The sequence below is a fragment of the Podarcis vaucheri genome (genome assembly GCF_965113315.1).
Source record: "Podarcis vaucheri genome assembly, chromosome: 3".
Lineage (NCBI taxonomy): Eukaryota > Metazoa > Chordata > Lepidosauria > Squamata > Lacertidae > Podarcis > Podarcis vaucheri.
In genome coordinates, this window is record NC_138761.1 from 26695459 (window position 1) to 26710625 (window position 15167).

Consider the following 15167-nt stretch of genomic DNA (forward strand, 5'->3'; position numbering starts at 1 on the left):
GGATCAAGCCATGGGCCGTGTGGCCCAGCATTCTGTTCTCACAGTGCCCAACGAAAGGCCTGTAGGAAACCCACAAGCAGGACTCACGCGCAAGAGCCCTCACCCAGCCAGCTGTTTCTAGCAACTGGTATTCCAAAGCATGACTGCCTCCAGCCATCCCAGTCAGAAGCTGTTGGTAGCTTTATCCTCTATGAATTTGTCCAACCCTCTTTCAAAGCCATCAGAGTTGGTGGCCTTTATTGCCTGCTGCAGCAGCAGCGAGTTCCATAGTTCAATATTTCTACACACAGAATATGCAACGGACCCAGGCAGTGGCAGAGGAAGTGGAGTACGGGGCGAGCCATCACAGCTGTACCCCCACTGCGCTGAGCACCACACCCCCAGGACGCGCGCCGCGCCCGGGCAGGCCTGCTCAGTGAAGCTCCGCCACTGGAACCAGGGACTTGCCCTCTCTTACGAGGAGTTAGGGTGTGGAAGCAGGTGCCTGTTGAAGAAACAGCATTCATATTTACTAAAATTCACCAACAATGTTGAGCCAGAGAAGCTATTTTCCCGGATTTGTGGATTTGTTTATTTAGTGGGCACAGAATGCACCCAAGGCACCATTCGTAGGGTTCACGGGTGTCCAGTTTCATGGGGATCCCCACTACTGCAAGTAAGGTATTTGTGCTTTTATCTTGTGAGCTCTGAGATCTTCAAACAAAGGACACTACTGTATATTAATAGTAACAGGCATAGTAATGGAAGGCTAGGCAAAGAAGAATCAGCACCTTGGAGAGGGACCTACATAAATGTGGGTTTCAGGACAGAACATGCTGAGACAGAACATGCGAATTACCTCCGCTGTGTCTTGGAACAACTGGCAGATCTTTATAGCCTGGGCTATAGGTATTAATTGACTAGAATCCCCCCCCCCATTGTGAATCTGGTCAGTTAGATCTTCTACAGTTGGCTTCCTCTAGGGATTGGGGTTCCAGCCTGTGGTGATATCTCCTCTGGACTCTCCTGATCCTCTAGATCTAGCCTTTCTCAACCTGTGGGTCCCCAAATGTTGTTGAACTGCAACTCCCATCACCCCTAGCTAGCAAGGCCAGAGCTCAGGGATGATGGGAGTTGTAGTCCAACAACATCTGGGGACCCACAGGTTGAGAACTGCTGCTCTAGATAGTCTGTGGCAGAGGTCTCTCCTCAACGTTCAGGGAAGGCGAGGAAGCTGATTGCACCTTTTCATGGGACAATTGAGGGAGTGGGTTCATTTTCTCCTCAGGGCTGCTGTCAGAGGAGAACTCTGTGGCTGTAACATCCAGAGGAATCTTGGTCTGCAGCACTAACATCACATCCATATAAAGACCTGCTAAGTTTCATCACGGCTGATATATCATGTGCTTCCCAAATACAGAAACCCCTTAGATAACTACATCTCCCAAATTCTCCTGACTGTATTAGCCACCACAATGGGCAACAAACAAACGGAGAAGGAATGGAGGAGGGAAAGAAATCTGCGCTGCTGGGTTGCAATGCAACATTCTTCAAATTTCCCCATATTTTTCTCAATGAAAATTTGAAACTTACAAAGCCAGTATGTGGAGAAAACTTCAGAGAACTCAGACATCTCTACATTTGACAAAGATGAATTTGATATAAGGAAAACTGAGTTTTTTTAAAAATCAACCCAATAAACAGTCATCAAGAATAGCAGCTACAAGAAAGGAACAGTGAGAAAGCATTTATTTGATGGTAGCTTTCCAATATCAAGACAGCTCACCTTTTCTGTATCGATGCCTCTGGACATGGACCAGGTAGAAACAATATAATCCATCACACGTTCACTCAGACCTTTGGGCACTTGATAGAGTTTCAGGAAGTCCCGGACACTGTTTAGCATTTCGTGGTATCTATTTGTATTAGCATACATTTGCTGGAATATGGTTGTTACATTACCAAAAATCGTTGCATATAGGAGAGCTGGAAATAGAAGGAGGAGGAGGAGGAAGAAGAAGAAGAGATAAAGTTGAATATTTTCCGAACACCTTTTAAGCAGGACGTTTGAGATCAATGTCGATACAGTGTGTTCTCTGTAGGAGAAAGTAATGCAAAATACACATTAATTATCTTAATTGTTACAAACTGACATGAAGATGCCACTTATTGGATGGTTGCTGTTGGCACTCAAGTGCTTCTCAAGTAATTCTGAATCCTGTTAGTGGAGCATCCCCTTAGCACAAATTCTCTTGTTTCAATTAAAGAATGCCCATGTCAGTTTAGCTTGGGTTCAGTGACTTTATTGGAGAAGTCCTAGTTATTAGGGAACTCGCTTTACACCCCTGAAGGCTGCTTATTGAAGCCTTGGTGTTCTCACTAATCAACTTCCTCCAGTTCAACTAACCATAAGCAGGTACAGAATCCCATTAGTTGCAGAATCCAAGTGTATTTGCTCCTTTTAATACTGCTGGTGGTTACCAACATTGCTGGCAATTACCAGAGGAATGCCTATCTGCCACAGCAGCTCCATTATAAAAAATATTTGTTTGTTTGTTTGCTTGCTTGTTTGTTTGGGGAGTGGGGTTGCAACCGTGCCTTTCCATCAAGGTATTTTAACAAACATTAAAAACCAGTAGAAAGGCTAACAACAGCATCAAATTAACATACAAGACAGATATTATTATTATTCTATTATTATTATTATTATTATTATTATTTAAGTCACACTACTTAAATAAGAACCAACAGCCATCCATAATGAAATGGCATATAAATTGCATTCCACAACCAGGGAGCCACAACAGAAAAGTCCATGTTCCTGTGAATCTCAGCAGATGGGTACAGCTGGAGGATGACCTCAGCTTGTGATTTTAATGTAGATTCCTTGCCCCCCATGTAAAATGTTCCAAGCTGAATTTCAGCTTGGAAAAGTCTCATGTGGTAAGGCTAGGAAAGACCTCCCCTAGAGACTTCGAAATACTGCTTTCAATTAGATGGTCATATCAAGCTGCCTTATACAAAGTTAATTATTATTATTATTATTATTATTATTATTATTATTATTATTATTATTATTTTATTTGTACACCACCCATCTGACTGGATTGCCCCAGCCACTCTGGGAGGCTTCCAGCATATACTAAAACATAATTAAACATTAAAAACTTCTCTATACAGGGCTGCCTTCAGATGTCTTCTAAAGAATAATAAAAGATAATCATTCCATCCAGCTCAGTATTCTCTGTACTCATCTTCTCCAAGCTCGGCTGAATCTAGACATATATAAAAACCCCTGTGAAAATGCTTTTTAAAGAAACTGTTTAAAAATATATACTGTATTGAATTTCCCATTAGCTCATCATCATCTAGTGTTACATTTGTAGAATGTGACATTTAATACACTTAAAACGCATTTGCAGCTACATAGCTGAATCCCTGGTGCCCTCCCCAAAATTTTGAACTACAACTCCCATCATCCCTGACCAGGGTTAGTGCCTTAAGCAACAACAAATTCTAAATGTTTTGAAATGCATGAATTGGTTCGTCACATACAATTCTGGTTGCAAACAAGGCTGTATGTAATAGTTTTCAGGCTTACTTGGCAGGGACTGAAAGGGGCATGGTCAATTGTTAATGTGTGGATCAATAATGGGTCTTGGCAGTGAGAGCATAATCACTGAGGAAAGAGGTGGGGACACTCTAAATTTATTGACAAGCTTTTGTGTGATAGGGGAGTTTGAAAGGGATGATAGATTTGTTGTGTGGTGGTTTTGTTTGAAGGGGAGTGCCTTCAAAGTGCTTGTGACGCCTCATTAAAATGCAACAAATGATGTGTAGGTATCTACAGGTAAGATGTTGGTTCTGCAGTCACTTTCAAACACTCTAAGGACACTTAGTTTTAACAGGCTTTACAACTAAAGCCTTACTAAGGAGGAGACTCTTGAGAGTCCCATGGACTGCAAGAAGATCAAACCTCTCCATTCTTAAGGAAATCAGTCCTGAGTGCTCGCTGGAAGGACAGATCGTGAAGCTGAGGCTCCAATACTTTGGCCACCTCATGAGAAGAGAAGACTCCCTGGAAAAGACCCTGATGTTGGGAAAGACTGAGGGCACAAGTAGAAGGGGACGACAGAGGACGAGATGGTTGGACAGTGTTCTCAAAGCTACCAGCATGAGTTTGACCAAACTGTGGGAGGCAGTGGAAGACAGGAGTGCCTGGTGTGCTCTGGTCCATGGGGTCGCAAAGAGTCGGACACGACTAAACAACTAAACAACAACGACGGTGTACAAAATCAAGCACTGATACTGGTAGGAGGAAAATGAGTTGAACCACGCTCACTAGACCACACTTGCTGTCATGCCCTGTCTAAGGCTGTCCAGGGTTTGAGAACATTTCTGCAGTGGGGCAGCCAACTAAACGTGAACAAGGCATGCCACTAAGGTTGAAGCTCCTTGTGTTTAATTCTGTTCTGGGTGAGAGCTACTATCCCTGAATTATAATCCAGCCACACCACACTTAATTGAGTCCCCACACACCTCTAATTCTTCATAATCAGGATGCTGCAAATAACCATTCTGACTGTTAATTACAAATTGTGTATTATAATTACCCTTGCCAAAAGGCATTCTACTCCATCTGATTAATCTATCTCAAACCTTATTAGCTTTAATTTGCCATTAGTTAGCCAGTGAAATACAGTATTAGTGCAGGAGATTCATCAAAACATTTTTTTAAAGAAAAACAAACAAGCATCATTTCACCCACAGGGTTTCTGAACAAGGTTGTAAGTTACATGCTTTCATAGCATTGGGAACTTAATAATAACTATTATTATTATTATTATTATTATTATTATTATTATTATTATTATTATTACCCCGCCCATCTGGCTGGGTTTCCCCAGCCACTCTATAGCAGCTTACAGCATATCTAAAAACATAATAAAAACAACAAACATTAAAAACCTCCCAATACAGGGCTGCCTTCAGATGTCTTCTAAAAGTTGTGCAATTCTTTATCTCCTTGACATTTGAAGGGAGGGCATTCTACAGGGATGGTGCCACTACCGAGAAGGCTCTGCATTTTCTTTTCTTCTTTAAAAAAGTGGAACTCTTTTTAAAACCTTTTGATTTTTTTAAAAAATATATACAATAGGAAAGAAAGAAAGAAAGAAAGAAAGAAAGAAAGAAAGAAAGAAAGAAAGAAAGAAGAGGCAGGTGAGGGGCACACCAAGCCCAAATATTCTGAATCCTGTCAAATGCATTGTTGTTGCTTTATTATTTGCTTTCTAAACCACCGTCTTGATGCAATTTGCACATAATTTTAAAAAGTTAAAAACATGAAAGCAACAGATATATTTAAAACAACCCTAAAACTCTAACAAGTAGACATTTGCAGTAAGGCCTCCTTTTATCCAACTGGAAAAGCCTGTTGGAACAAAAGGTGGGAGCTGTTTGTATCTTGGCAGCAGCAGAACAGGGGCAGCCACATTAAAAGACCTGCTCTGAGTTATTGTGGAGCAGGCTTCTTAGAACTTTGGAACTTGCAAGAGAAATTATCCTACAGACTGCATCAATTTACTGGGTGTATATGGTGGTTTCTCAAGTAATCTTCTCCTGAGCTTTATAGGGACATATATGTTAATACCAACACCTTGAACTAGGCCCAGTAGCAAACTGGCCAGTGAAAATACCACAAGCAACGTGTTATAGGCTGGTAGTAACTTGCCCCCACAAGCAACCTAGCCACCACATTCTCCACCAGCAACACAATGGGTTACTATACTTGCAATGCATACTGTAGTTTCAATACGGTTGGTTGAGTTCAACTAAGTCTTACTGAGAGCAGACCCTTTGAAATAAATGAATTTATATTAGTCAACGCACTGATTTCACTGGGTCCCACTGTGAATATAATGTAGTCGGCTATCACCTAGTAGGTTGTATCCAGCACTGTCTGTGCATGTGGGGAAGTTCAGAGGAAGACGTCCCAGTGCATGAGCAGAATTCTACTTGCGAAATGCTGGATTTGGCCCACTGAGTAAGTAAGACAAATTAAGAAGAAAAATAAGATCGGGTGTCACATTACAAAATGGCCTGGTTTTTAAGGTAATGTGAAACTATGGCTTAGTGCTACATGAGCCAGCCTCCACAAGCCTGCATGAAACAAGGGAAGCTGATTTATATTGTTCCATCTAGCTCAATACTGCATACACTGACTGGCAGCAGCTCTCTGGGGTTCTAGGCAAGGGTCTTGAAGTGTATGTGGGTTCCCACCAGGCAAGTCACAGTGATAACAGCAAGAACCTTTATTGAGCTAACAGAACTAGACAACAGGGGTAAAGCAAGTGCCTATATACATTTCTGAAGGCCTGGGCCACTCCCACTCCCAATGTGATTTGCTGTCTAAACTTCCAAGCTGCGAATCATAACTCAGAGTTTAAGGGACAATGGCAGAGGCCCAAATCCTGAAATGTTCTGTGACTGGATATCATGTATCGAATCAGTGCCAAAGAAAGACAGAACTTTTTTTATGTACGCTACCACAGCAGCAAGAGTACTCATCGCAAAGCATTGGAAGACTCAAGATCTACCCACTCTGGAAGAATGGCAGATGAAGGTGATAGACTATATGGGACTGGCTGAAATGACCGGCAGAATCCGCCACCAGGGGAAAGAGACGGCAGATGAAGATTGGAAGAAATTCAAAATTTATCTTAAGAAATATTGTAAAATTAATGAATGCTAAAATGTTGAGGTTTTAGGGAAAAAAAGGGGGATTACAGCTATAAAAGATTAAGTAAAAGAAAAGAATAAGGGGGAAATTTGATAAAACCAAGGGCTAGGATTTGCTGAAACAAATTTGGAAATTGGGATGTAGAAAGGGGAGGTATGGGGAAGTCGGTGAAGTAAGGTTTAAGAAAAAAGGATATGAAACTATACATGTTTGTTTGTGTGCTTGTTTGTTTGTGTTGTGTATTGTTTGTGTTTATAAAAACTGTGAAAAACCAATAAAAATTTTTATAAAAATAAAATAAAATATCATTTATCGAATCAGAATACAGGGGTTTCAGAATCCTTCGTCCAGACTCAAGCTCAGGCAAACACAGAGCACTGAATACGTAACAGGTCTCTCCCAACCCTAAATGGAAATACTGGGAATTGAACCTGACACATTCTGTATGAAAAACAGATACTCTACCACCAGACTACAGTCCTTCCTGCATGTGCGTGTTGGGCTCACAGAGTAATCCAACCATGCAGCCGAGTTCAGTAAATCTCTGGAAACATTTAAAAAACTGCACCTGAAAAAAGGCCCAAGTTACAGCACAAACACCTGCTTTTCATGCCGCAGGCTGAGGTAACAAACACATTTGCAAGGCCATATTTTGCAAGGGTGATTCCTAGTTTCATCAATATGAGAAGAATATTTATACTCAATTTCCTCAATATGGGAAGCCAGTGATTAACCACAGAAGAACTATGAGAGGAAGTCGATAGCAAGGGAACATTTGCCCATCAAAATTTACTGTACAATCTCATCCTAAGCCTCACACATTATTATTTTTTAGCCAATGCTTTCAGTCAAGGCTATTGCCACAAAGAGAACAGGCAAAGAAAGCATTCTTACAGAGCACGAGCAAATTCCATTCACAGCTAGTATTGTTCTTCTGTGGCAACACCTGCCACAGCACCAGCCCAGAAAGAAATCTTTTCAGCAGATGTCATTTAATGCACAGAACCCTCAGACAGAGCCGAGCGTCTTTGCATTATTCTCTCTTCCCAATTACGTCTTCTCTGTTCAGAGTTAAAGTGCAGTGTCTTGTCTGCGACAATGTGGCAACTCATTAACAATGCACTCTGCGCTGCCACCTCATTTAAAACATTGTGGTGTTTTTTTTTTTTAATAACACTACAGATAAAAGCTGCATAATTGCTACAGGGAGTTACTCTTACAGCCAAGTTGTGAAGGTCACTATCAGGTTGGTGAGGCTACCAAACAATTTGCTACTTTTAATGTAGTTAAAACTCAAACAAATAAAAAAAATGTATGTACTTGATTGTCACAATAGAATATAGCTTTTTTAAAAAAAAAATTGTTGGTTTTTTAAAAAGAGTTCCTGCCTGGAGTAGTTGCAAAACACTCAAACCTTGTAATTGGGGTTATAAGTGTTGCAATAGTGTCTCATGTTCCCAGTATGAATCATTGCATTTAATTGGACTGATTTTAAATGTGCTCTCTTAAGGAGCACCCTCTTGTTTCTTCCGAGTAAGATCAACCAACGCGAGTGTGTACTTGTGGTGGTGACGCCTCTGACACTGATTGCCTAAGCTGGTATGGCGGCACGGAAAGTTCAGATATTCAAGAAACAATGAAGTTTGTAATCCAGCTTCTGTGTGGCAAGGGAGAGCTGTTAGTTTGGCTGGAATTAAAATCTCACATGATGCAAACAGGGGACACAGAAAGGGCTGAATTCCTCAATGCCTTCTTTGCCTCAGTCTTCTCCGATAAAGAAAACAATGCCCGACCTGAAGAATTTGGAGCAAATGATTCAGCATAGGAAACACAGCCCAGAATAACTAAGGAGATAGTACAAGAATACTTGGCTAGTTTAGATGTATTCAAGTCTCCAGGGCCAGATGAACTGCATCCAAGAGTATTAAAAGAACCGGCAGATGTGATCTCAGAACCACTGGCAGTCATCTTTGAGAATTCCTGGAGAACAGGCGAAGTCCCGGCAGACTGGAGGAGGGCAAATGTTGTCCCTATTTTCAAAAAGGGGAAAAGAGAGGACCCAAATAATTACCGCCCAGTCAGTCTGACATCAATACCAGGGAAGATTCTGGAGCAGATCATTAAGCAAACAGCCTGTGAGCACCTAGAAAGGAATGCTGTGATCACCAATAGTCAGCATGGATTTCTGAAAAATAAGTCATGTCAGACTAACCTGATCTCGTTTTTTGACAGAATTACAAGCCTGGTAGATGAAGGGACGCGGGTGGCGCTGTGGGTAAAAGCCTCAGCGCCTAGGGCTTGCCGATCGAAAGGTTGGCGGTTCGAATCCCCGCGGCGGGGTGCGCTCCCGCTGCTCGGTCCCAGCGCCTGCCAACCTAGCAGTTCGAAAGCACCCCCGGGTGCAAGTAGATAAATAGGTACCGCTTACCAGCGGGAAGGTAAACGGCATTCCGTGTGCTGCGCTGGCTCGCCAGATGCAGCTTTGTCACGCTGGCCACGTGACCCGGAAGTGTCTGCGGACAGCGCTGGCCCCCGGCCTATAGATGTGAGATGGGCGCACAAACCCCAGAGTCTGTCAAGACTGGCCCGCTCGGGCAGGGGTACCTTTACCTTTACCTTTACCTAGATGAAGGGAACGCAGTGGATGTAACCTACCTTGATTTCAGCAAGGCATTTGACAAGGTGCCCCATGATATTCTTGTAAAGAAGCTGGCAAAATGCGGTCTTGACTATGCTACCACTCAGTGGATTTGTAACTGGCTGACTGACCGAACCCAAAGGGTGCTCATCAATGGTTCCTCTTCATCCTGGAGAAGAGTGACTAGTGGGGTGCCACAGGGTTCTGTCTTGGGCCCGGTCTTATTCAACATCTTTATCAACGACTTGGATGATGGACTCAAGGGCATCCTGATCAAATATGCACATGACACCAAACTGGGAGGGGTGGCTAACACCCCAGAGGACAGGATCACACTTCAAAACGACCTTGACAGATTAGAGAATTGGGCAAAAACAAACAAGATGAATTTTAACAGGGAGAAATGTAAAGTATTGCACTTGGGCAAAAAAAATGAGAGGCACAAATACAAGATGGGGGACACCTGGCTTGAGAGTAGTACAAGCCTACCTTGATTTCAGCAAGGCATTTGACAAGGTGCCCCATGATATTCTTGTAAAGAAGCTGGTAAAATGCGGTCTTGACTATGCTACCACTCAGTGGATTTGTAACTGGCTGGCTGACCGAACCCAAAGGGTGCTCATCAATGGTTCCTCTTCATCCTGGAAAAGAGTGACTAGTGGGGTGCCACAGGGTTCTGTCTTGGGCCCGGTCTTATTCAACATCTTTATCAACGACTTGGATGATGGACTCAAGGGCATCCTGATCAAATTTGCAGATGACACCAAACTGGGAGGGGTGGCTAACACCCCAGAGGACAGGATCACACTTCAAAACGACCTTGACAGATTAGAGAACTGGGCAAAAATAAACAAGATGAATTTTAACAGGGAGAAATGTAAAGTATTGCACTTGGGCAAAAAAAATGAGAGGCACAAATACAAGATGGGGGACACCTGGCTTGAGAGCAGTACATGTGAAAAGGATCTAGGAGTCTTGGTTGACCACAAACTTGACATGAGCCAACAGTGTGACGCGGCAGCTAAAAAAGCCAATGCAATTCTGGGCTGCATCAATAGGAGTATAGCATCTAGATCAAGGGAAGTAATAGTGCCACTGTATTCTGCTCTGGTCAGACCACACCTGGAGTACTGTGTCCAGTTCTGGGCACCACAATTCAAGAAGGACACTGACAAACTGGAACGTGTCCAGAGGAGGGCAACCAAAATGGTCAAAGGCCTGGAAACGATGCCTTATGAGGAACGGCTAAGGGAGCTGGGCATGTTTAGCCTGGAGAAGAGGAGGTTAAGGGGTGATATGATAGCCATGTTCAAATATATAAAAGGATGTCACATAGAGGAGGGAGAAAGGTTGTTTTCTGCTGCTCCGGAGAAGCGGACACGGAGCAATGGATCCAAACTACAAGAAAGAAGATTCCACCTAAACATTAGGAAGAACTTCCTGACAGTAAGAGCTGTTCGACAGTGGAATTTGCTGCCAAGGAGTGTGGTGGAGTCTCCTACTTTGGAGGTCTTTAAGCAGAGGCTTGACAACCATATGTCAGGAGTGCTCTGATGGTGTTTCCTGCTTGGCAGGGGGTTGGACTCGATGGCCCTTGTGGTCTCTTCCAACTCTATGATTCTATGATTCTATGTGAAAAGGATCTAGGAGTCTTGGTTGACTACAAACTTGACATGAGTCAACAGTGTGACGCGGCAGCTAAAAAAGCCAATGCAATTCTGGGCTGCATCAATAGGAGTATAGCATCTAGATCAAGGGAAGTAATAGTGCCACTGTATTCTGCTCTGGTCAGACCTCACCTGGAGTACTGTGTCCAGTTCTGGGCACCACAGTTCAAGAAGGACACTGACAAACTGGAACATGTCCAGAGGAGGGCAACCAAAATGGTCAAAGGCCTGGAAACAATGCCTTATGAGGAACGGCTAAGGGAGCTGGGCATGTTTAGCCTGGGGAAGAGGAGGTTAAGGGGTGATATGATAGCCATGTTCAAATATATAAAAGGATGTCACATAGAGGACATAGAGGAGGGAGAAAGGTTGTTTTCTGCTGCTCCAGAGAAGCGGACACGGAGCAATGGATTCAAAGTTTCCACCTAAACATTAGGAAGAACTTCCTGACAGTAAGAGCTGTTCGACAGTGGAATTTGCTTCCAAGGAGTGTGGTGGAGTCTCCTACTTTGGAGGTCTTTAAGCAGAGGCTTGACAACCATATGTCAGGAGTGCTCTGATGGTGTTTCCTGCTTGGCAGGGGGTTGGACTCGATGGCCCTTGTGGTCTCTTCCAACTCTATGATTCTATGATTCTATGATTCTATGATGCAGGTTAAGAATTAGGAAGTGGTCCCAGGACTCAGGGAACCCTAAAAGACAGGGACTCCAAAGGCATGAAAGATGAATGAAGGGTCCAGAAGGAAGGGTGAAGAGGAACCTCAAGAAAAGTTAGAGGGAAAGGGGCAGAGATGATCATCACAGAAGGGACCTTAAGAAATGTTAATGGTGCTTCAGATCAGAAACAGCTTTAGGGAGGAGGAGGGAGGGGTTTAGGGTAGCTAGTCAAGAGACAGGGTGGCTAAAGAAAGCAGTAGGTAAATCTAGAGCATCACCTCACAGAGTGTTTGTTGTGGGGGAGGAAGGGAAAGGAGAATGTTAGCCGCTTTGAGACTCCTGAAGGGGAGTGATAAAGCGGGATATCAAATCCAAACTCTTCTAAAAAGCAGTGGCAGGAGAGGCCTCTTAAATGCCATGTACTAATTTTATAAACATGCTATTCCTTGGACTGCTTCTCATTCTAGAATAAACTGGAACTAGCTTTAGAAATAAGACGAATCAGCATCAACACAAGGCTGCCACTGTTATTCACAACTGTATCCAAGCCTTGGGGTGGTGTAGATGGGATTTTCCTCAAAACCAGCCAAAGGCAGTAGGCTCTGGCTGGGAAGTAGTCAACACTGCGCTATTCACTAAAGAGCTTCACTGCAGAGTGGGGATTTGAATTCGAGCCACAAGTCACACGTCAGCTTGTTTATGTTTGTGGCCATCATCCATCTACCTCAGCATTTCTTTCTTTACTACCTCTATCGCTCCCATTTATTCCAAGGAGCTCAAGGTGGTGAACATAGTTCTCCTACTCCCCATTTTATCCTCACAACCATCTTAGGCTGAGAGTGAGTTACTACTGTGGTGGTTGGGAGTTACTCGTGCGTAATCCTGCTCCGTTTGAGCATCGGATTGCCTGGTTAAACCCTCCGGACTGCGCAGCCCATCTCAGCGTGGCTGCCCTTAGTCACTCGTAGAATCTGTCTGTGGGCGTTTCTTAAAGCGCTGCCAACATAAGAGTTGTTTGACGCCCAATCGTCTCCGCCTCTCACTGCGCGGGAGTCTCCTGCGCAAGGTGGGCGTGGGCAGCGGGGTGCTCGGGCTCTCCTCGCTAACTTCCAACGAAGAGTCCTGGAGCCCCTGCACCTCCCTGTCCCGTTGTTCTCCTGGATCCCTGGTGTTACACTCATTCTCTTCCCCTTCTTCCTGGCTGAGTCTCCCTCTGGCGCTTGGACCCTCCCCTGCAGAATCAGAGACCCTCTCCTTCTCCCGTGCCTCTGATGGCAGTTCCCTGACAACTACCCACCCCAAAACTTCAATGGCTACCCTTGCAGCAAAGCCACTCCATAAGAACCTAGGAGGAGCCCACTAAGTCCAGCATCCTGTTGTTCTCACAGTGGTCAGCTCCAAGTATTCTTCTGAAATGTGGCAGGGTTTATAGTTAGTCTCAGAAGGAGCAACCTTGCTTGCAAATCACCCAATTCTGCCCCAAATTTAAAATTATAAATGTTTCATTTTAAAAAAAAACAAACACACACTTCAGAGGTGTCTAGCATGAAAGTCCCTGGATCTATTTGCTTGTAGTTCAGCAGGCATTATCCACTCTGCATGGCCTACCATGCCTAAAATTTCATCAGCTTCTGCCAAAAGGGAAAATACAAAAGCCTTTTGAAAATAAATAAATTAAAACCCTGAAAATAGAGGGGAGCAAAGCATACATGGGCAGACCTCAAGCTGAATCAGGCAGCCTACAAAGCACCCTGGATCAAGGCAGGCTGTTTTTCGAAAGCGCCAAATCAGGATTTGAATCAAGGCTTGTTGCACTAAGAAGTGCAGCATTACAATGAAATAATCTACATTTAACACACAACATCATGGATACTAACCTCCGCAAAAGGAAAATATTGGTGCATGAACTTCCATGGTGCTAGAATGTTAAAAATCAATTAACAAAATGTTAAATATCCAATTTCAGACCTGTCATTCATAATTCCATTACTACATATTAATAGAAAGCTTGATTGACAATTCAAAGAGATCACTCAATCTGTATAGTTCTAATTTCAGTATCAGTATCACTACCATAGAAATAAGACAAATTTAGAATCCATCTAACACCATGTAACTATAATGATTTGCTGCAACAGCGCTTCGATATTGAGTGTGTTCTTTTTTCTTTGAGTAACTTATGATTATAACTTTCAAATAATAATTAAAGTTATACAGTTCCAAATTTGGTTCTCCATCTAAGCTCTCTGAAACATATGCATTACTGTGAAAAACATAGCATGACTTAGCTGGTTCATTAAAATTGCTCAACCAATACATATTATACTTGCTCAAATCTCATAATGGAATCAGGAATTCTGCAATTGTCAAACCAGAGTCAAATTACTCACAATATATTTTTACAACTATGGGTGCAATTCAGCTGAAGAAGAAAAAACCATGAAGTTGAACTGTCCATAGGATAAGGATATGCTTCAAATCCCTTAAGAACATAAGAGTCTGCTGGATCGGCTAATTAATGGACTATCTTGTTCAGCATCCTGTTTCCACAGTGGCCAACCAGATACCTGGGGGAAACCCACAAGCAAAATTCAAGCACAAAAGCCCTCTCCCCTCCTGTGACTTCCTGCGACTCGTATTCAGAAACACTGCTGCCTAAACTGTGGAAACACAGCTTAGCTTTCAGAGTGAGTAGCCACTGATAGAGCCTCACCTCCTTGAAAGCAATGGGATTTCAAAGTGCTTAACTAAAGTTGTATTATGACCGATGTTACATAACACATTGAAACCACACTCATCAAGATTTACACATTTACCACTAATATTGTGGGGCTACTATCTGTTCGTTTGTTTCGCCAGCCAGTTTATTACCCACAGATCTCAAAGCAGTTAACAATAAGTAAAAGCAAAATACAGTGGAACCTTGGTTTTCGAACGTAATCCATTCTGGGAGACCTTTTGATTTCTAAAACATTTGAAAACCAAAAACTCAGTACAGGATCATCAATACAACAGGGGAACTCAAAATTGAAGCCGTGTAGCACGTTTGGCTTCTGAAAATCGTTTGAAAACCAGAGCAGTTACTTCTGGTTTTTTGACGTTCGAAAGCCAAAACGTTCAACTACGGAGGCGTTTGACAACTGAGGTTCCACTGTACATAAATATACAATCAGGATGTAAATATACAATATACAATTGCATTTGATTTGCATTAGGAAAAATCCAAATACATAAATATACCGTATGCTTATCTATTTGAATAAGCTCCAGAGAAAAATACTAGGCAGCGTGATACAAACTCCGAACCAAAATAAAACACAATATTCGCACAACACTCACACCACGTCACTATCGCCATCCATTTACACAATGACTACAACTATTCACTACCTTATAACCCAGTATATAACTGACTACACACCTATATTGTTCCTACAACTGATCACTGACAAGGATACAAAATTAATGGACTGTTCATATCAGTGAAC

General features: G+C 42.8%; 1 protein-coding gene and 1 long non-coding RNA gene across 5 annotated transcripts in view; both read right to left on the reverse strand.

Moving 5' to 3' along the window:
* Positions 1–15167, reverse strand: part of LOC309529766 — a 589156-nt gene that overhangs the window by 425145 nt on the left and 148844 nt on the right. The window lies entirely within an intron of this gene.
* The window catches only part of KCNH1 (potassium voltage-gated channel subfamily H member 1), a 233148-nt gene that overhangs the window by 117723 nt on the left and 100258 nt on the right, over positions 1–15167 (reverse strand). For all 4 annotated transcript variants that reach the window (XM_082217421.1, XM_082217420.1, XM_082217419.1 and 1 more), the window contains exon 8: positions 1766–1965. In XM_082217421.1, coding sequence (XP_082073547.1) covers positions 1766–1965 — 200 coding nt within the window. The remainder of the gene's footprint in view (positions 1–1765; positions 1966–15167) is intronic.